A 24,282-nucleotide genomic window follows, 5' to 3' on the forward strand; every position below is an offset into this window, starting at 1 on the left:
ATGTCTCCATCTTGATACTCTAATATCAGTTCACGATACATAGATTAAGAGGACCCTAATTCAGATCTCCCAGCAAAGCTCAGCATCTTTCTGAAAGGCGCATCGAGTTATTATGAGTGGAATCTCGGCTGTGGTCTAGAACAGGTTGAGAATCGATTTGCCAGTCCACCAACTATGAAGCTGTTTGTTGAAGTCGACCCAGCTTACCTTCCCGGACGTTAATACCTTATCTTGGTCGGATGATTCAAGCATCTGAACTTAAGGCCCCTTCGCTAAACTTATTCGCCATCCGGTCGCACAACTCAGTTCTAAGCACTCGTGCTGCTTCCATAATTTCATACTTTCATAAATTTTATCAAACAAGAGTAGCTTACGAAATAATAATAATAAAAATGGAAAAAATAAAAATTGAATTCGTGTTAATTTGAATCATCAGGAACTAGTTAAGAATCGTTCTAGAATTGTGCTTTGTTCAAGGAGCTTAGCATTTATACGAATACAGATGCACATAGATCAACATACGAATACAAGTAAACTTCAAAAATGTGCTCGTCGTATCTCAGTTTTGAATTTCGACATTATTCTTTCAACATTTATTGTGTTTAAACTGTTGCGAAAAACCTCAATTATAAAACGTTACACAATCAACCCTTTTTTTCTCGAGTGATACTGCTATCTTCTTTCATTACAAAAGTTTAACAAGGTATGAGACGGATAAAAAATTGTGTGCTTGAATCAACAGTTGAATTTATTCTGCTTCGCTCATAGAAACAGTTACAACCTTCTGTTCTGGAGGCTACTGCCAGTATTTTTCTCGTTATGCCTCAAACTTTGCAGCTATTATAATTAAAAGCATATTTTCCGGCTGAGTGCGACAAGGAGACTGTAATTAGGGGTACGAAGGAGGAAGAAAAATAGAGAAAGAGAGAGAGTGAAACAATTGTTGCCAGAGCAAACTGTAACTGGTAGAAGTTGCAATAAATGTAGAAAAGTTGGCGTAATTGCTGGAAGCAGTGGAGTTTCCTTTGTAGATCTCATCTTGGATTCCTGACGGTGTGGAGAGAAGCAGAAAACAGAGAAACAGGGAAACGACCCAAGTGATTTGGATGTTGGCGAAATGGAGAGAGGGTGCAGAACGAGGGAAAGAAATACTCAGGGATGGAAAAAGAAGTGAGGAAAGGTGACTGGAGCACCTCCACCAGCATCTCAAAACGACGGGGAAAAACTCTTCTTTTCCGCTCCAGTCACTCGATGGTGATTAATAACACTGACTTTCCCCGAAGCCTCTCACCTCTTTCGGAGAAATTAGCCAGGACTCTTCAACTGTAATGATCGTACGCAATCAGTGGAGTGTGTTTTATTTACAACTTTGAAGACGACTCAAGTCGTTAGTCTCTGTCGATCGCTATGAATTTTTTAACCTGCGAATCAGATTTGGGGTGTGACTGAGCTAACAATTGATTCTTGTTGAATTGCGAATTCCACTTCAACCAAGTACTGTATCAAAGATATTTCATACAAAAGCGAAGCTCCATCAATTTAAGGTGGATTGGAATAAACGGTGAATTTTATGTTTAACTTATATTATTATAATATTTTAACTTATAGTAAATTTCTTCGATTCAATTATTGAATTTAGAGAGTTAATATATACGATTGTATAGAGAGACGAATACGTTATTCCTTATTTTTCAAAAATTGTATTTGTTTTATTATTTTCCCATGGGATTGAATAAACATCTTATAGTGTTATAGATTTGTACGAATAGAAAAGTATAAGCCGTAATAATGATACAGCATCTGTTGATAATAATATACGAATAATATCTTTACTGAATATTTTATACTGTTCATACATACGATTTGATGATATTCTGGGAATATGACATTTGATAATGGGAAGCAATATGAGAATGAAATTATTATTGATTTGTACGTTTGAAAAAAAATCTTCATTACTTCTTCGCGTTTTTCTTAGCAATCATTCGAACGTTTGATTCTTGAAAAATATTTAGTTCTGATAAAATAATATGTAATTGAAATGAGTTTCTAGTTCAGGTTCAGGGTTGATGTCATTCTACACAGTGGATGTAGTGTAGAGTAATTTTCAGATATGCTACATCTTACGTACAAGGATTAGGCTAATGCCTGTTCCGACTTACAAACAGCTTATTAATATATATATTTCATTTAAAAAATTACGCTATAATATATACAAGTAGTGTATTTATTGCCATATCTTCCGTGGCCTACCAATAGATCTTTTCCCTGCCGGTTTATAATTCAATATCTGTAGTGGAAGCCTTTCTGCCGGTATTCTTTCCGGCATATGCTACATAATGTATAAATTGATAGTTTGAACGAATGCAACTATCACATTACATACCGTACACATATTATCAATGGAGAGCTTTTTATGAGTTTATTCAATTCGGAATAGCGATAGCTGTTTTATTATGTTAACCGTAAAGTAGTATGCGGATAAGTCGGACAAGTAGTGGAGGGTACAGAAGATAAATGCACTCTTGTGGACCACATCGTGTGGGTTTTTCGCCCGACGCTGTAGGGTTTTTCCCGTATCGAAGACAGATGAGAACAAATCGCCTCATGAGACCAGAAGGCGTACTTCTTCCTCAGCAATAAAATCTCCTAACTCTCTTTGCTGTTCACCTGAGTGAGAAACATTGTTTGTTATAGATCAAAATGTCGCTTCAAAGTACTTCATTCACACCGTTTCTAAGTCACTGGGATTTTTAAGCAGCTCCCTGGAATAACTGCCCATGTTATTGAATCATCAATTAACAAGATGAAGTGGTTGTTTCAAAATTATTTATTGGGTTAGGATGTTCAACTTGCTAATTGAATAATATATTCCATTTTATGGAACTGTCCTGAATGTTTATTCGTTCTCTCAACAAAGATGATATGACTATAGGCTTACATAAGAATATGCTCCTTGCATGAACGGAACAGCTCCAATTCACGCTCACATAATAGAATATAAACTACAATAAGAAGTTGAATGGACTGGTCATAACATAAGCTATTCGGAAATTTGAATAACACCGAATTTTGAAGAATTTGTTAATATTCTCTTCAATGTATACTCCATGATATTGATCCTTGAGCAATCTTTGTTCCATGATTGAGTTTGTTAGGATCTAATCGGTTTCATAAAATAGAGTTGCAGCAAAGACTGCTCCCATCTGGGTCGGCTGAATTTGACTGCAACTTCACCCAACTTCAGTCAATCCTGTATCTTCCTTCTCTTGAATTCTGACTTTTCAAATTTGCCCGCAGAACTTGAGCGCAATAACTTTGCAACCACCGCTCACGCCAATTGTGAACCGAATGCGAATTAACCTTCCAACTTACTTCTCACCAGGAAAACCAAGATGTGCATTCGGCGAATATTGCCATAATAAAGTTTTCTCGAATAATCGAAACGTACACAATACGCCATCTCGGCAGATTCCCTCTGTTATCTGGCGTTTCAACTTGGCAACCATAATAGGGAGCTGTTGTTTTTCTTCTCTATATTCATCAGTGCTTGCAAACTTGCTGGCTGAAAATGAAGTGAGTTCTATTCATGAGAGGTTGATAAATAACATTGGGTTTAGTACAATGCTTTTTGAATTACATCAATGCTTTGAAACAAGAATTTGATTTCATGATAAATAATAATCTATTCCTGTGCATCATTAACATATGAAGGGATTGGAATTCGATTCATTTATTCCAAAATACATGTTTGGAATTGCTTCCAATTCAATCCCATTAGAAATTTACGAATGTAATGACACAGAATGTATGTGTAGCACTCTCAAACTACAATTTTCACTTGGAAATCTGAAATAAAAATCCATCTACAAGAGCAGAAACCTAATAGACTCACAATATAAAATACATGGCTGTTGTTGAAAATTCCTCATACTCAATCCAAACATAGAAACAAAAAACTTTAAATTGAACCTTGAGAATATTATTATAAACTAGAAATATTCGTTTTTAAATTAGCAGTAAGTTGATCATAAACAGTGCGGTTGAATAGTATTTTCCTACCTACTTTAGTCTTGGCTCGGTTCACATTTATTAGATATTTGTGCTACCTTTATGATATAGGTTTACAATGAATAGAATGTTTTCAAGTCAAATAGAGATTGTTTTGTAGTAACTGCCACTTTCACCATTCTATTCTGACTCGAACTTGTTACTGACAGTTTTTGAAACCTTCAATCACAGTTGATCAATGTGTGATTGTTCATATCATCAATGAGAATTGATAGTGATGCAAATTGCAGTTCGGAATGGATCAAGAAATACACATAATAATTATATCCTTCCACATGAATACAGTCATTGAAAACAAAAATAAACATTTAGTGCAACCGGAATTCATCAAATTTGATGTTAGATGCACATTACATCAACCATCAACTCGTGTAGTGGATTCGCATTTGGCAGTTTCACTGCAGTTGTCATGAATAAATGAACAGACGTCATTCATGCATAATATCATCATCTGCCATTCAACCTGGAATAAACCAACACACTGACAATCACAATCCTTCATAAAGCTAAACAAGTATAGACACTCTGACAAAGTATGTATATCAATCGTGCAATTATACTGCTTCATTGGACATACTCTGCATTTAGTCAGTTTCAAAGTGGAACTCTGATGCTTATGATGGAGATTCATCAATGTGCACTTGTCACTGTGCACTCTCTCACTCAATCGTACTTGTCATGTCTCGTTGACGTTGAACAGAGAAGAAACTACTTTTTAATAGTCGAAACGGTGTTCTTCAACGAGCAATAGAACGCATTTTTCAGTCATTTTTACATGTATTTCGTTGATTTTTCATGTCAACTATCTGACAACTACTACGCGATGATATGGTATTGAATAACCGTATAAGGAACATGTAAGAATCGTTTGTCGTTTCAAAACTCATTCTCTGTGAAAACGTGAACGAATCACCGACTAAGAAAACTCAAGAAAGCTCTGTTTTTAAGGTTATCCTAGACTATAGGAAATTCAGAAGAGATCTTTTTTCCACCGCCCTCTGGAGGAGGTATTCCAGAGGGCGGTGAAAGATCTCTTCTGAATTTTCTCAAGGCCAGACGACATTCTTGGATTGGACACATAATAAGACACGACGCATTCACGTCAAGTATTCTGGAAGGTACAGTTGATGGACAAAGGGGTCGTGGGAGACCCCGACTACAGTATTTAAGACAAATGACAAAGAATCTGGGTGCTTTGAGCTATGAACAATGGAAGAGAGTAGCAATGGACAGATTTAGATGGAAGGCTGCCAACCAATCAAACGATTGAGCTGTAAGAAGAAGAGACTATAGAGAGGTCAGTGATAGTCAGAGACATCAAAAATGACAAAAATTTGTATAAGCAGCAAGCCAAAATCCTTGAATGCATGTCCCTTCCTCCTTTTGAAAATGTTGGATTATGGGTGAAAAAATCAGTTTATTGGATTAGTACGTTTATCAAGTTCGTTACTTTAACTAGATCGTTGATTCAACTAGTTTGTTGTTTGAACACGCTCTGTTGTGTGCGTTCAACAAGTGACATGATTCAGGATTGGCTGAATGGGTTGGCTGCTGCCAATGCGAGAGACAAAGCGCTGACCATGCGAGCGTGATTCCTGTTGAAACAGCTTCCTGTACCGTGATAAATTGACGCATGGCAGTTAAGCTGCTGGCTCTGGCATGGAGCAAATCTGTATTAAACCGAATGCGATTTTTCAAGTGAATTTATTTGGAAGGTCCTATTATACATTTAGAGGGTTATATTGAAAAATTGCATTCAACTGTGCAAATAGTGTCAAAGAACTATAAATGCTTTTCAATGCATCGGTGATGTACCTACCCATGTGATGTACATACCCATTTGATGTACCTACCAATGTGATGTACCTACCCATGTGATGTACCTACCCATGTGGAGTACCTACCCATGTGATGTACCTACCCATATGATGTACCTACCCATGTGATGTACCTAGTACGTGTTGCCTGTGCAGCGAGGTGGAACTACACTGTTACAGCATACACGTATAGATCGTGTGATATCTCAAAAAATATTAGTCATAATGATACTTATTTTGAACAAAAAACGAAAACAATTCGACGTAATCTTTATTGTCATTGTCAAATAGAAATATCTATAATTTATTATCGTTGTCACCAGCAATATCGATAAATCAATAGATCGATAATATTTAAAGAATTTATCGACTCATTCTACTATATGTGGTACATGTTATCCTACTTGAGTTTCATCTTTTCATCAACTAATTAATAGGATTAATTGTATTAATAGAAATAGGCTAACTGTAAGAGCATTCCAAAGCCCAAAATAAATTATTTCTCGAATAATAACTCAGATGCCATCAGTCCCAAAGTTTTCAGTTGGTCACAATGACCATGATCACCAGCCATGTGAGGATTGGGTGAATTGGGTCTTTTCACTTGGCAGAAGAAAATCGACACGAGAAGATAGGAGAAATTTGTAGGCAGGAGTTAATTTTTTTTTTTTTTTTTTTTTTGAGGTACCTCCAATATTTATATGAATTAGTTCAGTGTTGTGAATTACCAAGAAGTATTTACGTCGTGGTATGAAAAGATTTTTCTTTTGGGTGTGTGAATATCATCGATCATCGTTCAATAAAGTAGCTAAACCCCTGAAGATCTCATGCTCTACCACTAATAAAAGGAATCAGTAGGTATTTATATTCAAATACATTATAATCGATATAGATTGTTTTATGAAACATTTTGATTAAGATGATATGATCAAATATTGATCCGATTATGCTTCACTATTCATTCATAATAAAGGTTCATTAACATTCTCTCAAAGAATATAACCCTCTAAATGTATAATAGGACCTTCCAAATAAATTCACTTGAAAAATGCATGGTAATTGAAATAATGATGTAAATAGTAATTAGTATATTTAAAAGTAATATATATTTTGTAGTAGTATATTTATCTGTAGTTACTGATAATACTATAGCGGACCACTATACAACTAAGTGAAAACTTTTGACAACTTTGTCCAGCAATTGATAACTGCTCTTAAAAATTGTAAATTTAGAATTATAAGAACCATTTTACAAAAGTATTAGCGTATCTGGAAAATTGTATCTTCGGCTTAATTGTTTTTGGGAGCTTGATCAGGCAGCTTTGTAATTCTTTGAGGTTAAACGATTTGTAAAGTTATAAAAGAGGGAGATCATATTTTATAGCCATCATCTAAACGAGTAGAGTACTAGTTGATAATTTGGATTGAGGACATTCTAAATTGATCAGTTACAAGTACAAGCCTTCTGAAGTACCAAAGAAGCTTTAAATAAGTAAAATTGAGATCGATAGTGAATAAAATGGATACTGACAATTAATCATGAATCAATTTATCAAATACTGATTGTCAAAACGCATTTAAAATGTTTACTACTACTTACTATTTAGTTACATCGTAACATGGATCATTGTGTAAAATACAAATTTGTTTGAGGAATAGAAGTTAGTTATACCAGCAAGAATAATAATTTGATATCACATGAATTGGATCAATAATCAAATTTTATATCAGGTCTTGTAACAGTAATCCAGTTATTGAACTATTTTTTTTTTTAATTTCTCAGCGAATTATAATCATCATGATGGTTTCGACTCAAGAACTGGTTGAATCGATCAGCAGCAGAATCTTTGCGAAGTTGATGAAAACTGTTCAGAGATAGATAGATGGTTGCTGGAGAAGCAAGCGGACCATAGTTATCGAAACAGGCTTCCAACTACTAAAGCTACCGTAACGGTGAGAGCACAGGTATTTATCAAATAGTTGCCGGCTCTTATTGGACCCAGTGGGTTGGACGCAGAACATCTCCAGCCAAGTTGGGCTTGAGTCGATGAGCGGATAATCGAAAACCTGGATTCATGTATTCTACATCCCTGAATAATTCCCTAGCCGAGTCCTGAATAGACGATCACCATACTTCTAAAGGCCAGTAGCCATCGCAACCCCAACTATTCCAGGTAATTGCTTCAGCCGATTTAGACAGATAGCTCCAACTTCAGATCGGCGCAATGCGCATTTCCTGTTAGACAAATGCTAAATGTATACTGGAAACTGTTGTCTTGGGATGGCGCCTGGCGGAAACAATGAGCAACTATTTAGTTAATGGGAATTTCCAGGAAATCCAGTCATAGCAATATTGGAGAAGCTCTGTAACGCGGTAGAGAGATTCGGTATTATTGCAAGTTCCAGGATTAGATCCGAGGGATGAGTTCCGAAAAAAAGGTGAAATCGGCTTTCAGCTTCTGTTTGTCTTGAATTTGACGTTTCACACCATTATCTATCGCGAATATTGTCGTGCTTGTGCAGTACATATTTGCTTGCAAAATAATTCTCAGCATGAGAATATAATTCAAACTCCTATCATATTCTTCTGAAGATTGTTGAAATTCTTTTTTGGGGTGTCCGGTCTCACAAGATATCAAACTGTCGTCATAAGGTAACTGAAAGCACGTCATCAAATAATTTCATGTTAATTTGAAAACATTGACAATTTTGGATATAATTAAAACTAGAAATTAGATGAATGTGTATAATATTGTGATGTACCAAAGATTGTACAGCCCTCAAACTACATAATAGATCTATTCATAGGCCGTTATGAGAACGAAATAAATTCCATCACCGAAAAAGCACTACAATCTTATCTGAGGTAGATAGACGACTGTTATCTAACCTACAAAGTATGAAATAAATAAATCAGTAATTATATACCTTTCAAAAATTCGTCAACGGAAAAAGCCATATATGTTTGTATGTTTATGGATTGGATCAGTAAAATTATATTTGAAGGTTAGTTTTGAAACAAAAACATAACCCCAAAACAGACCAAAGCTAACTTGTTAACAAGTAGCAAATTGAGAAGGCAGTTCGACTAATGATCGATCATAAAAATTATGTAATATTAACATTTTCATTTTTATATTTTAATTTCTATGCCGAATAGGCCTGAATATTTATTTAATGAACTATCATAAAAATATACTTGTTAGAAATATGAAGACAGATTAGCTTAGCCAGTATATGATGATTGAGGGTCGATATTCTAGCATATAAAAAACCATATAAACAAAAAAAAGGAAGAAATATTTATTTATTATTATGTTCATTATTATTATAAGCATATATATTCTTATGTTATGTCTACTCTATGTTATAAAAGCATGTCTATGTTCTATAATCATTAGCTATCCGTCGAAGCTAATTATAAATGCATATCATCATAGACGAATTCTATTATTTATTTGTGTATTATTATAATTATATAAACTAAATGATAATTTGGAACAACTTAAAATCAGGAATTTCGCCCTATTTAAAAGCTTTAAAGTTGGACACATTGACACCACCCATTCAGCGTATTGGTTACGTCACAGAATCTGACCAATCCCGAATTAATATGTAAATTTGGCGAGATAAAATTTGAAGAAGAAACTCAAGTGAAAATTAGAAGAGGAAGACTCGAGGCCATTTTGCAAGGATCATCGGTAGGATGCAGACCTAGTCCATGTACTTAATTGTTCAAAAGCTTTAATTTCTGTTTAATGTAATTCAATCTTTGTCTTTCTGTTTTAAAAAAGTTGTTCCAAAGTTCCTATAATAATTGTGATACTAAGATTTTCAATTTCATTTAAATAAACCCCGAAATTATATTAGTGAAGTCTGTTCGACATTTTTCGCCACGCGGAAGGATCCAGCCGGAACGATATATTCTACGGCCGAATATATTTCGAAAACCAAAAAACGGAAACAAAAGTCTACGTAAGTTATTCGAATATATAAAAGGGGATCCCCATAAATCTACGAAAATTGCACAGCGTATAAATTCGTCCATTTGAGAAAGTCATGACTATAGTTTTAAGGGTAAAAAAGTTATCATAATTGATTTCTATAGTATTAAATGAATTTAAATATCCACGCTGTACTTAGCCGAAAGGTCTATTTTCCTTAGGCGAAACCACACCCTGATGATAATTTTAATTATTGATTTATTCTATTTTCTGAATCATCATTTTGTATTAACTTGTTTTTTTTTCTTACTTAACTAGTTCAGTTTATGACCCTTTCCAAGGGTCATCCATTTTATTTTGTTCAATCAAAGAGTACCGAACTTTTTACATAATATTTATAATTTAAAGATTCAAATCTGCTATCAACCAATATCCATTCTGTATCTATTGAAAGTCATAATTTGTATAATCTGTTCATTAATTTATTCAATATTTGCTGTAACAGTTTATCTCTCAGAATATATCCATATTACCGTTTCGTTAAACTGGGTTTACTTCATTATACCTTCAAATTCGTTCTCTCTCGACTGACACATATTGATCGTGCAGGACACATCCTGTTTTGCAATAGTCAGACATTATCGAGTGTGGTATCTATTATTAGACTATTATTTCTTCTGGTGGTAAATGGTGGTCGATTTTCTCATCAAGTAATGAACCTTTTTATTGGGAATATCCCGCAGAATCAAAATATAAATCGACTCCCACTAGCCTACCACACCGAGGTGAAGTGAATCCTGCATTATCAGCCGATCAACGTCGCAGGGAGAGGTAATAGATCGTATAGACTACACTAGAATTAAACTCTGTACTCGAAATATTTACTATTTTGGTTCAGCATTTTGCCTTCAGGGTTGGCAGCCGTGAAGTGCTGTGGAAAACAGTCATCAAGACGTAGTCGTGATAATTTTAAAAATTTAAATTATTCAAGTGTTGATCAAACCGTTTTATGAACAAGTTAAGTATCCTCAGATCTGAGAGTGTCTAGTGTAGTGAAAATCTCGTTTTTCGTGTCATTTAATAACGGTTTTCATGCATTAGGAAGTTTGCAAAAGTCAGTTTCTAGGTTAGATTGATCAATTGAAATAAGAGGAATACGCACGTTGATGTAACGAAAGATGGACTTTGATCAACCTGCGTCAAACCTTGAGAGCTGAATTTACCAAACAAGCAAAGGAGGGAAGATTATAGTATACTAGAAACAATAATAAAAATAGTAGTACATGATAGGGCTAGCAGATAGGATAGAGAATCGCAGCAGCTGAACTGAGTGTTACTTTGTTATCTGCCATGACCTCCCGCTCTAAATCCACTGATAAGCATTATTCAATACATCTGTAACAGTAAATTAGAGTTCCCTCAATTCAAAACTGTCAATAATCTGAGATAATCCATTTTATAGTGTCTACCGGTGATTTTATTTCTTTTTACCGTTGAGTAAGGCAATCCAAACAGCTCGAAGCAATGTCTACTATTGAGGAGAAATTAGATCAAATATTAGGTAAACTGCAAAAACTGGATACTTTGGATAATAAGGTGGATACAATAAATAGTAATTTTCGGAAGGAAATAGAAGAAATCAAAACGTAAATTTTTCACATAAAACAAGAGAAGGCAAAGAAGGACACGCTCAATGATGTGAAAGAAAGTAAATTCAACCTGTTGCTGTTTGGAGTTCGAAGTGAAGAGTTTTTCGCTATGAATAAGGAGGTTATTGCAATTTTACAGTTTCTGGTTCCTGATACTAATGAAAATTCCATTAGAGACTTATGGAGAACGAACAGGAATAAAGTAGGATCACCGGTTATTGTAAAACTAAATTCAATTGTAATTAAAAATTTGATATTGAAAGCAAAAAGGAAACTGCAAGAAAATGGAGGATTCAAAAGTATTCAAATTAAGGAAGATTTTACTCGTGAGATAAGGGCTATCAGAAAACAATTATTCCCACATCTAGTAAGTTTAAAATCAGAAGGAAGAAAAGTGATTATGATAGGAGACAAATTGAAAGTTGATGGGAGGGTTTTTTCCCTGGATGACCTGGAAAAGCAAGAGTCTAACTCCTCCAAGAGAGCAAGAAGCGAAGAGGAATCTCCAAAGCCGCAGGAAGAAATAACCAAGAATTTCCATAATCGTCAGTCTGCAAAGAAAGGAAGAAAACTCAACAGAAATGACAGTTTAGATAGATTTGTCATGAAAAACACTGAGAAAAATAGAGAAGGGGAGAAGCTGAAGGAACCAAAAATTACAAATCAAGATGAGAATTCAGCAGGAGTGGAGCAAACAGAAAACCAGAAAGAATAGCAAATTATGGGAACTGGGCCGCCAACCAACAAAATCCGAAAAAAGAATGATTGTAATAATTTAGAAGATAAGAGGAATAGCATTTCCCCAGGACGGTTGGTCACCGAGGGGAAAAATGACCAATACCCCCCAGGGTTAATTGTAGGTACTTTGAACGTTCGTACTCTCAGTACCGAAGATAGATTGTGTGAATTGGAGGAAGCACTAGAGAAGCACTAGATGAGCAGAACTAGAAGACTGGATAATGGCCTGCCTCAAGGCTCTGTTCTGGCTCCCCTTCTCTTCAACCTATATGTTTCAGACCTTCCCTGTTTTAGGTCCAGAGTCTTTGCTTATGCAGATGACATAGCCCTTGCCACACAAAACAAGGACCTGGAGAGCAGCGAGGAGACCCTAACCAGTGACCTGGATGCTCTAGCAGTTTATTGCTCAAAATGGAGACTGTGCCCGAGCATGGGAAAAACTGAAGTGTCTGCCTTTCACCTGAATAATAAAATGGCAAATGCCAAGCTGAAGGTGACAATGATCAACACTAAACTGCGCCACAACAGTTTTCCAAAATACCTTGGTGTTACCCTTGATAGGACACTCTCCTTCAATCAACACATTAAAAACATGGTAGCCAAGGTGAAGACGAGGAATAATTTAATACAAAAATTATGTGGCACCACATGGGGCTCATCTCCATCAACTCTGAGGTGCTCAAGCCTTGGTCTGGTGTATTCTGCTGCCGAGTATTGTGCTTCATCCTGGATGAACAGCTACCACACTAAGTTGTTGGATGTGCAACTTTACAACACAATGCGCATTATTACTGGAGCCCTGAGAACAACACCAGTTCCCTGGCTACCTGTTCTTAGTGGGATACCACCGCCCAATCTGCGCAGATGTCAGGCCCTACTGCGACTGCACAACAGGATATGCTCCAGCCAGCAGCTCCCAATTCATGAGGATATCCCAGACCTGAACATGAGGAACCTCAAATCCAGAAAGCCAACAATAAAGCTGGCAGAGCGCCTCAAGAGTGAGAACTTTTGTTTGATGGAGAGATGGAGAGAGGAGGCACCCCCTATAATTCCAGATGCTCTCAGACAGTGCACCAGGCCACCAGGATTTAACCTTCCTAGACATGCATGGGTCGCATTAAACCGAATCCGAACATTGCACGGTAGATGCAAAGCATCTCTTTTCAAATGGGGCTTTATAGACTCTCCAGGATGCGATTGTGGAGCTCCATTGCAGACAATGAAACACATTGTCTATGAATGTGACAGACGTGCCTACCTGGGTGACAGTAATGACTTTACTGTGGCAAGCCCTCAGGCGATCCAGTACATTTTAAATTTGGACGTGCACTTGTAATCAGTGCGAAATTACAAGGACTTACGAATAAGGAAATGCCATACGCTATATATATAGCACTAGAGAAGACAAATATTGATATTCTAGGAGTATCCGAAGTGAGAAGGAACTCTGAAAAAATCGTACAAAGGAAAAGTGGATATATTTTCTATCACTATGGAGAAACGCAAGGCCAAAAAGGAGTGGGATTCATCATTAGAGAAAAATTGAAATCAAAAATAATTGAATTTAAAGGGATTACGGAGAGGCTGGCTATTTTGAGAATAAGAGTCGGGTGTTCAAAGATATTGAACATATATCAAGTTTATGCACCGACTGCAGAAGCAGAGAAAGAGGAACGTGAAGCATTCTACGAGCAGTTGTCCACAGCAATCAGACATGAAAAAAATAACTGGAAAAATACGGCAATAATTTTAGGAGATTTCAACGCTCAGGTCGGTCGACAAGAAGACAATGAAGCAAATGTAGTCGGTGAATATGGATATGGGAGAAGGAACGAAGTAGGTCAGTTGTTAGTCGATTTCTGTTTCCAGCATGGCTTGAGGGTAATCAACACTTTCTTCAAGAAAAGAGCTGGGAAAAAGTGGACTTGGATTTCCCCCAACCAGCAGACCAAAAATGAGATTGATTATGTGCTTACCGCTCAAAGTGGATTTATAAAACGGTTCGAAGTGACAGGGAAATTTCAATTCACAACGGATCATAGAATGTTAATAATCGAACTATCACAGGATTGGGCAACAAGGAGACCAAGAACTGAATGGAACGGATCTATGAGCAGGACTCCAGTGATTGATGACATGGTTTGAGGGAATTGGAAGACAGTATGCAATTGTTAAGTCAAACTCATCTTCAGGCTGACTTTCAAGAGAGTTATAATATATCACAAAATGCTATAAGAAACACTTTTAGACTCTCACAGACTTCCAATTTTAGCAAAATATCACAGAGTACACGGCAAACAATAAAAGCACGGGAGGACATGAAGCGAAGAAAACAGAAGAATACAAGAGAAAAATTAGAATACAATTATTATGCAAAAAAGCTAGATTTGAAATTCGCAGAGATATAAAACGATTTGAAGACAATATTATCAACAGAATTTTAGAAACTGATGGCTCCACAAAGAAAATCAGGAAAACCCTTTCAAGTGGTGTAGAGTGGAATACTGGTTTGAAAGACAAGACAGGCCGTATAGATAGGAAGAGAGATGGCTTAATTGTTTTTGGGAGCTTGATCAGGCAGCTTTGTAATTCTTTGAGGTTAAACGATTTGTAAAGTTATAAAAGAGGGAGATCATATTTTATAGCCATCATCTAAACGAGTAGAGTACTAGTTGATAATTTGGATTGAGGACATTCTAAATTGATCAGTTACAAGTACAAGCTTTCTGAAGTACCAAAGAAGCTTTAAATAAGTAAAATTGAGATCGATAGTGAATAAAATGGATACTGACAATTAATCATGAATCAATTTATCAAATACTGATTGTCAAAACGCATTTAAAATGTTTACTACTACTTATTATTTAGTTACATCGTAACATGGATCATTGTGTAAAATACAAATTTGTTTGAGGAATAGAAGTTAGTTATACCAGCAAGAATAATAATTTGATATCACATGAATTGGATCAATAATCAAATTTTATATCAGGTCTTGTAACAGTAATCCAGTTATTGAACTATTTTTTTTTTAATTTCTCAGCGAATTATAATCATCATGATGGTTTCGACTCAAGAACTGGTTGAATCGATCAGCAGCAGAATCTTTGCGAAGTTGATGAAAACTGTTCAGAGATAGATAGATGGTTGCTGGAGAAGCAAGCGGACCATAGTTATCGAAACAGGCTTCCAACTACTAAAGCTACCGTAACGGTGAGAGCACAGGTATTTATCAAATAGTTGCCGGCTCTTATTGGACCCAGTGGGTTGGACGCAGAACATCTCCAGCCAAGTTGGGCTTGAGTCGATGAGCGGATAATCGAAAACCTGGATTCATGTATTCTACATCCCTGAATAATTCCCTAGCCGAGTCCTGAATAGACGATCACCATACTTCTAAAGGCCAGTAGCCATCGCAACCCCAACTATTCCAGGTAATTGCTTCAGCCGATTTAGACAGATAGCTCCAACTTCAGATCGGCGCAATGCGCATTTCCTGTTAGACAAATGCTAAATGTATACTGGAAACTGTTGTCTTGGGATGGCGCCTGGCGGAAACAATGAGCAACTATTTAGTTAATGGGAATTTCCAGGAAATCCAGTCATAGCAATATTGGAGAAGCTCTGTAACGCGGTAGAGAGATTCGGTATTATTGCAAGTTCCAGGATTAGATCCGAGGGATGAGTTCCGAAAAAAAAGGTGAAATCGGCTTTCAGCTTCTGTTTGTCTTGAATTCGACGATTCAACACCATTATCTATCGCGAATATTGTCGTGCTTGTGCAGTACATATTTGCTTGCAAAATAATTCTTAGCATGAGAATATAATTCAAACTCCTATCATATTCTTCTGAAGATTGTTGAAATTCTTTTTTGGGGTGTCCGGTCTCACAAGATATCAAACTGTCGTCATAAGGTAACTGAAAGCACGTCATCAAATAATTTCATGTTAATTTGAAAACATTGACAATTTTGGATATAATTAAAACTAGAAATCAGATGAATGTGTATAATATATATGTTGAATTATTGTAATTCGATAAACAGGGCTAATAATCTGTAATAATCTGTAAGGGCATAAATGAGAAAGAATTGAAAATGTATCGATGGTTGATTATTATGGAGTTGAGCTGAGAATTCATTTTTATGCTAGAAAACCAACAATTAATAATTAACTAGACTAATATATTATCCAACATCGAGCATCCATTGGAAGTGAAGCCTCTGTCTATTCGTAATGAAACTTTTGGCAAATGAATATGATTTGATTCGATTTGATTTCAAATTATTTCCCTGGAAACTTTAGATAAGTGACATGTAAATTAATACATCACCAAAAATAGTTCTACAATAATTTTTAATTCATATAATCGTTGACACCCTGATTGCACACTGCACTCCCCATCATCTTAATCTCAACTCTCAAAGATCAAATAATGCTGGAGGTAACGATTATGGAAATTCCACTGATTCTCAGCCAAGGTATTCCAACATGGAATTTAATCAACGCTACCCAGCAGGGTCGCATATCAAGAAGTTGTTCACAAGCTATTATGCTGCTTCTTGCTTCAAACAGAGCTTTAACTATAATTAATCTCTCACATGTTTCTTACTCAAATAATAATGCAAAGCAGTTGATTAAAATGGCAAAAAGTGCAATACCATTGCTCAACGACGTTGTACCTGGAATTAAATTGGATTCACAAGTTTATTGGTTGCTATACTACATGAGTGTTTTGTTCCGGACTACTGAGTTGTGATAATTGAACAATTTGCACGAGGAAAGCCCTGAACCACAATTTCTCCATAGATATTATATTAGTGGATGAGACCATATAAACGTCTCTTCAACCACATATTTATGTGTTTTTCCGAAATAAGATTAATTATTCTGATCATAATGGTATAACAATTCAAATATAATTTGTTTAAATCCAGTGAGTATGGAGTACAAGTGTGATATTTCTATCATATTGATCCTAGTGGATTTGAAATTAATCTAGTTTTATAATTTATTGGGAATTTGAGATCATCCCTCATACTCTAGGACATCTTTGCTTGCAAGTTTTCTTCACTTGTTTGAAGATTATGTTGATGCTGCTGGCATTGATTTGATGCCAATCACTGTCAACCGATTGTTTTTAATTTATCACTAAATGATAGAAATATTCTGTTTTTCAATTCAGATTGATCAAAAAAATAAAAAATCTGTGGAAGAGCACCATTTTTGAAAGTTCTACGTGAAAGTCCCTTGCTCTTTGAATTAGAAACTTCTGTTTCATATTGATGAATCGAAACGAGAAAAATCGATCAAGGACAATTGATATCTCACTAAATTAACTAAATCTTTTGATCTTGTGAATTTGAGTTTCTGGAATGACATTTACCCATGTGATTAACAACAGCTCATCTCCAGCTTTTTGAATGAGATGCTTCTTTCTCATTAAACTTTTTCCACATAACCGCAATATTGAATGAATAAAGCAGCTTTATATAAAAGCCCGACAGTAGCTCGAAAATATTGGTTAGTTTATCAGAGACCGCAAAAGACTAGAGCCGAATATTTATTGTGAATTGTGGAATGTCACCAGATTGCATTGTTGACGCTCTGCTCTCATTGATTCGTTAGAGCTTTTGAGGGCTTGTTTTCGCCCTTGCTGCAATGCATATAGAAAATTCCATTCGGGGCGATGTTATTTGAAAACAGCACAACTTCCTATTGAGAAAGTTTCTGCGGACACGATTTTTCAATTGTGGTAGGAATTGTCAATTCAGTGACATGACTGCAATTGTTTATCTGCTGTTTCATAAAAAACTTTCCACGAAAAATGTACTAATGATTGAAATGTTTTTTCAGTTTTCACAGTGTCTGCTTGAAATATATATCGGAGAGGAGAATTGAGCTCATACAGTTTGAAAAATGATCATCATCATTATCATTATCTACTAGTAGCTCTGTGAGCAGTAGACCTCACGCACTTTTGTCATCTACAAGTATCTTGTGTCACCTGTTCCCCAAAATAATAATACACAGTTCCGCAGACAAGTGATCTGTGTGATGCATGTAATGAATAATCCATTTGTCAGCTGATTGATTATGGATAACTCTGTAGTCTAATTAATCCTATCTTCATACTATTTCTTCCATTCATATTATCCTTAAAATTCAAAAGTTCAAAAATCCTTGTGTATACATCGACGCGCAGTAAAAAAATGAATATTCCTGCCGAATCTCATCAAATTCTGTCAAAGCGTTTGGCCGTAAATGCGTTCCATACATACAGACAAAAGAAAATCCCAGTTAAAACATAGACCTCACTGCGTTCGGTCAATAATTTGATAAAGTGAAGAATCGGCTTATACATGTACGGGATAGGAAATACATGAGCGTTTTGTATTGATCTCTGAAATCAGCAACTTGTAAAGAAAATCCGAGTTAAAACATAGACCTCACCACGTTCGGTCAATTATGCAGAGTTGCTGAGAATTTTCATGGAATCAGCAAAATATTTCTTCTACAAGTATGATACCTGTAAGACAGTGGGTTCCATTGGGATCCTATTCCAATTGGAAGAAACTACTTTCTGTTGCTTCAAATTTTTTGTCTGCCATCTTGGATCCGTCATATGGGTCCAACATAATTTTGAAGGTAACTTAATTTTTCTCAAATGAGAACGTGGTTATGTGATACATGATTTCGATACAGAATTTTCAAAGAAAATTAATGGCGAAACCCGTACATCGATATCCCAAACTCTTTCAATAATCTCTACATTTAGAGGATACTGATAAATTATACAAAAATTAAATAAATGAGTACCTTCATATCTCCTGCTACTTATTATTACTTCTTCTTTCTTATTATTACACCTCAAAGAACGTTTCGAAGAGTTTTCCACTCGAAACATATATTTTCTCTCATATAATCATTCTCTCACATTAGACCTCTTGTCCACTCTTAGCCCATCCTCATTTCTTTGTTCTGTCTATCTGTTCTGTAATATTTCACTAAAGGAATTTTCCCTAAAATAATTTTGAGCTATATCATTTTTAAAATATTATTCAATCGAGTATATATTATTATGCCTAATATTACCATTGATATTATACGTGATTTGTATATAGTACAAATTCAGTTATGAATTTATTGTGTATAATTTTGAATACTGAAATTCTATTTATTCGAGGTTATGAAGCAATCATGTAATCTCTCTTTTAATATTTGAAACTATTAACTATTTTTTAATAGATGAAGTTTTGGGCAATAGCATGTTTATAATATTATTAATAGCATGTTTTTCTTTTCTGACTATTTTATTGCTTGCTCTATCCAACAAATAAATAAATAAACATAGTAACGATCCGTTTATTTCGATTACTCAAATAATAGAACAATTATTATTATCCGTTTATTTTGTTGAATAATGTGAACGTTGTTGTGGTTGATTGCAGCCGGTGGGCATTTACCTGAAGAAGTACGAGTGGGCGGGCTCAGAGTCGGACGGCGACTGTTCGCTGTGGGTGCGCGCCGCGACGCTCGAATTCGACGATGGAGAATGGGAGTGTCAGGTCACCGCGTCCGATTTCACCACTCAGGACGCCCTAACTTCGACGCCTATTCGCCTTGTTGTCCGGGGTGAGTATAAGATTAGGATCAAATTGGAACCATGTAATGTCTATTGTCTTACTGTTTGGTTTCTTCTGTTTTTTATAGATAGTTGTTCAAATTTGAAAAACTATTAATGTTGATAGTAATGAATAAGAGGTAGAACGCTTGACCGTAAAGGCTTCAGCACTGGCTGTACTTGGAAAATGAAGTATTTTCATCCTGGGAGAGTGAATTTTGTGTACAGCCAAAACGCTCTCACTCTGAATAAATAGATTATTTAATTATTATTATTATTATTATTTATATATTATTTAATACCCTTATTTAATTGGTGGGAAGTTGTCATAATTGATGGACCTCTTGATACCTGTTCTGATTGAAGAAACTACTACTCTCTCAGAATGATACTTGTATCCCAAGAACAGTAATCATATAATTTGAAAATGATCTGCGATTGAGGATTTTTTTTTAAATAAAATATCATGACTGTGCTATTTGAAACCCATCTAGTAGTAATGGTGTTCTCTTTCATGTCTACTCACTTACTAGGTACCCCACAATTACAAGCACTAACTAGACCAAAGACCAGAGACACCGCTTGATTAATATGAGGTATCTAGAAACCCAAGCTCTTCCATGCTCTACGCTCTACACTTCTACAGGATTATGTCTCAAAGGCCTCCTATCAATCTCTAGTGTGCACTTCAGCCCACTAAGTATCCCATACTATATCCAACATGCTATGCTATTCTTCACTGTCATTACATCTTCCTTGAAATTCTCTGAATCTTCCTTTATTCATCCATATTCTCTTCCTTATTAATTTCTTATTTCCTCTCTTGTCTGCTTCATTTTATTCTTTTATATTATCCACTCATCAACTCCTCACTCATTTTATTTATCCACTTTAACTGTCCCTTTTCCACTATCCTCCTTTATTCTTTTATCTCTCCTTCGCCTTCTTCACTTGCTTCAATCTATTTATTCTGACAAACCTCACGACCTTCTGACCTTATCACATCACTTTCAAATTTGTTCTGCTAAAATCATCCCCTTCTCCTCTCCCACGTGGTATCTCATGTTTTACTTTTATTTTTGAGATATTTTCATCCGTAGAACTTTTTCCTTTTCCACCTGCAGAACGTAAAACTTAGCGTTCCACCTTCTCTTCCTCTTCATTTTTCTCCTCCTGTTTTGTATTTCATGCTCTTTGTTCTAACTTTCTTTTCTACTATCCTCTTGATAATATTGATTTTTTTCATTTATCTACGTTTCTCCTTCAATCAATCTTCACTCCTGATTTCCATGTTCTCTATATCATCTTTCCCTTCTTCCGCACCAGTCCGGCCATCTTTAATGCATGACCAGACTCACAGCCTAACACTCTCGGCGAATGCCTAATTCTCATTAGTATTAATGAGTCACCCCTTCCCTACTCCTCAAGGCTTTCCACAAACATTACAAAGCTCAGGCTTGCCGGAACCATCCCATGTAATCCACCTTCTCCCGCTACTAAAAACCCCTTCCCTCTCATCATTCTCAGTCCTGTCCATTAATCGTCGCGTAATTTGTTAATGTTATGGAGGATGTAAGCTATTACTACAAGATTCTCTATACTTCTCACCATTTTGATATAATGCGTAGAGGTAATATCACCAAAATTATATTTATTAAATAATCTTCTCATAACAAACATGAAGCATATAAAGTGTACACGGATTTTTTCTAAGGTATCTTAATGTGTTGTCAAGAATAATAAAGAGAGGATGATTGGAATGAATAAAAGTTTTTGAAACCGTCTGCTAATGGAAAACCTCGCTACTTTCAGCATAACTCAATCATATTATAACAATACTTAAGCTCTTAATAAGTTCTTATTAAGTTCTTAAGCTCTATAATTATGTTCTTTATGTGCAAGAAAATCGTATTTCGAAAAAAAGAGTGGGAAGTAGTCACAGTGTCAAGTTTGCAGTTCATATAAAAAGCATACTCTATTTCGAACATCAATTTAAAGATACCAGTCTTCTCACTTGAAAAAACAATCCAAATAAAAGTTCCATTGCAAATATAAAGTTCCTATTAAATTGGAAGAACAAACTCCATAAATAACTGAACTTCATGAACACTAAAAAAGCATAAATTGTTCCTAAAAGTTCATCTGACAATGTTCATGTCAATCTGTACTCTGATTAATCTTTTTATTCGACAATAGCATCAGTTGGTCAAGCATTATTGCAAGGAACTCTACCATCTCCAAATAATCATTTTTCAATCTCACTTTCATTGAAAAATAATAATTTTTGCCCACTCCCTGTGTGTGTTTCACACGTTATCAGGAAAATAAACATGAATTTTATATCAGTTACAGTTACAGGGAATGCCATTTAATACCATTTAAATACCATTTAATGACATTTTAATGCCATTTAATCAATGTCACGAATTATATCAGTAGGCTACAATGTTTTAATCGTAAACACGGTAATCCAAGTATGAAAAGTACTGAGAGGTACTTTGAATAAATGAGTAATTGAACTTCTCCGTAGACTTTTCAAATAAGGTTATCGCGCAAGTAATAATTTAAAAATTACATCATTTTTCGCAGTTAATTATTAGGCAGACAGCTGTTTCTTATCAGTAAACAAGTAATGGGAGCGGTGAGCGACAGCGATAATTATGTCACAAAACGAGGTGATTATGCAAATAGACTTTAGCCCTAACAGGGCAGTTATGGATATTTTTGAAATTCCACGTCATTTCTCACGGGATTTTTGCAAGGTTGCGTGATACGTGACTGGGTTTCGTGCAGTTAAATGTCGTGAATCCCTTGGCACGTAGGCTCTAAGAAATGGAACGCCCCCTCAATGTAATTGATTAATAACAGGTTTATTCAAGGCATAACCAACATGGGGTTGTTTGAGTAGCGATCTAATTACATGTCGAAAACCTCCACAACTCCGCTTGGGGAGTCTTCAAAAAAAGCATAATGACGACTGATTTTGTGAAATGAATTTTTCTACTCAACCTACTTCTTCACGGTACGTCAATTTCGGGGGCAACTGAATTTTCATTTTATCTATTTTTAATTTTCTCTCTCCTTAGCACACGTCAATTAAAAGCTCACATTTGTGTAAGAGAGTTTTAATTAGTTCGGCAATCAAGCGAAATTTTCGTGATACTCTGAGCTAGGCGTCAGCAGTATTTGATAAACACTCACTTTTAATTCAAACAGAGCATTGAAGCGTTGCGAGTAATTGGATGGAGCTTTACACTGATTCGTTTCTTCAAAAAAGCGGCGACTGTTTTCAATTTCGGCATACCTTGTGAAACGCTAGCTGAGTTGTCTGAACGAGCAGAAACCCTTCAATTCAAACTAGGAGCTTGTTATTATATATGTTGTAGTGACTAATTAGAGCTGATTGATGCATTCAGAATAAGATAAAAAGGATGCATTCTGAATTCTTCCATTATGTAATCAATTCATTCACTACTTCAGTTATAACAACAAAACATCTCACTTCAGCACTGACAAATAATAATTTCAATATCTCCCTGTTAAAAGAATATTAATTGATATTAAAAGTGTTTTATCTCTCCATTTTCATCATAAGTTGAATATCATTGGATTCATTATTGGAGCTCACACTGAATGACCATAATAAATACTATAGAATTCTCAGAATTCTAGTCCAATTAAGATGATTCAATCTCCAGATTTGCAATCATTGTATGAGGAACAATTACTCTAACTATATCTCAATTATTGTTGATATGAATCCTTGATTTATGATAAATTCTCCATCTATCATGCTCGTTGACAATATTTTCATCTTATTCTTTTGATATTTTATTTACGATTCATTTCCTTCACTTATTATATTCTCTCAATAAGTCGTATTGACTTATATTCAGTTATAGTATACGTAGTAAATCAACTTTCCTTTTTCAAGCGCAGAGCTTTTCTGAAATGGAGTTTCACAGCTATGTTCTAGATCTAGATGATAGGAGACAAAATATTCGTACACCCCAAACCCTAATTACTGCCTTTCAAAACTCCCACCAATGATTTAAAATAATAGTCAAGCAAGTTTTGCAAAGCTAATGATGCGAAGTTGATATAGCCAAAGAGCCAATTAGAGTGATGTAACTGAATTCAAAGCAGGCAGTGATTATTCAGAAGGTTGTGGGTGAGAGTGAATAAATTAGGGGAAAGTGTAGAGTGGTGAAGAGTGAGAGGAGGTGAATGGAAGTAAAGCGGGAAGCATCTAGAATATGAGTCAGTGATGGGGGGGAATGAAGTGAGGATCAAGATTACGGATCCAATTCTGAAGATCAGCTCCGCTTATTAATGTCAGGGTTTAGAGTTCTTGTTCGCATATCATTTGATCCAGCTAGCTTCAGATTATATTATCACAGTGACGCAACAAACAAACTCATGCATGATTTATTACT

General features: G+C 35.5%; 1 protein-coding gene across 3 annotated transcripts in view; it reads left to right on the plus strand.

Moving 5' to 3' along the window:
* The window catches only part of LOC111044931 (irregular chiasm C-roughest protein), a 476,131-nt gene that overhangs the window by 337,440 nt on the left and 114,409 nt on the right, over positions 1-24,282 (plus strand). For all 3 annotated transcript variants that reach the window (XM_039424116.1, XM_039424117.1, XM_039424118.1), the window contains exon 3: positions 19,674-19,857. In XM_039424116.1, coding sequence (XP_039280050.1) covers positions 19,674-19,857 — 184 coding nt within the window. The remainder of the gene's footprint in view (positions 1-19,673; positions 19,858-24,282) is intronic.

The sequence above is a fragment of the Nilaparvata lugens genome, chromosome 3 (assembly GCF_014356525.2).
Source record: "Nilaparvata lugens isolate BPH chromosome 3, ASM1435652v1, whole genome shotgun sequence".
In the NCBI taxonomy this organism is placed as follows: Eukaryota; Metazoa; Arthropoda; class Insecta; order Hemiptera; family Delphacidae; genus Nilaparvata; species Nilaparvata lugens.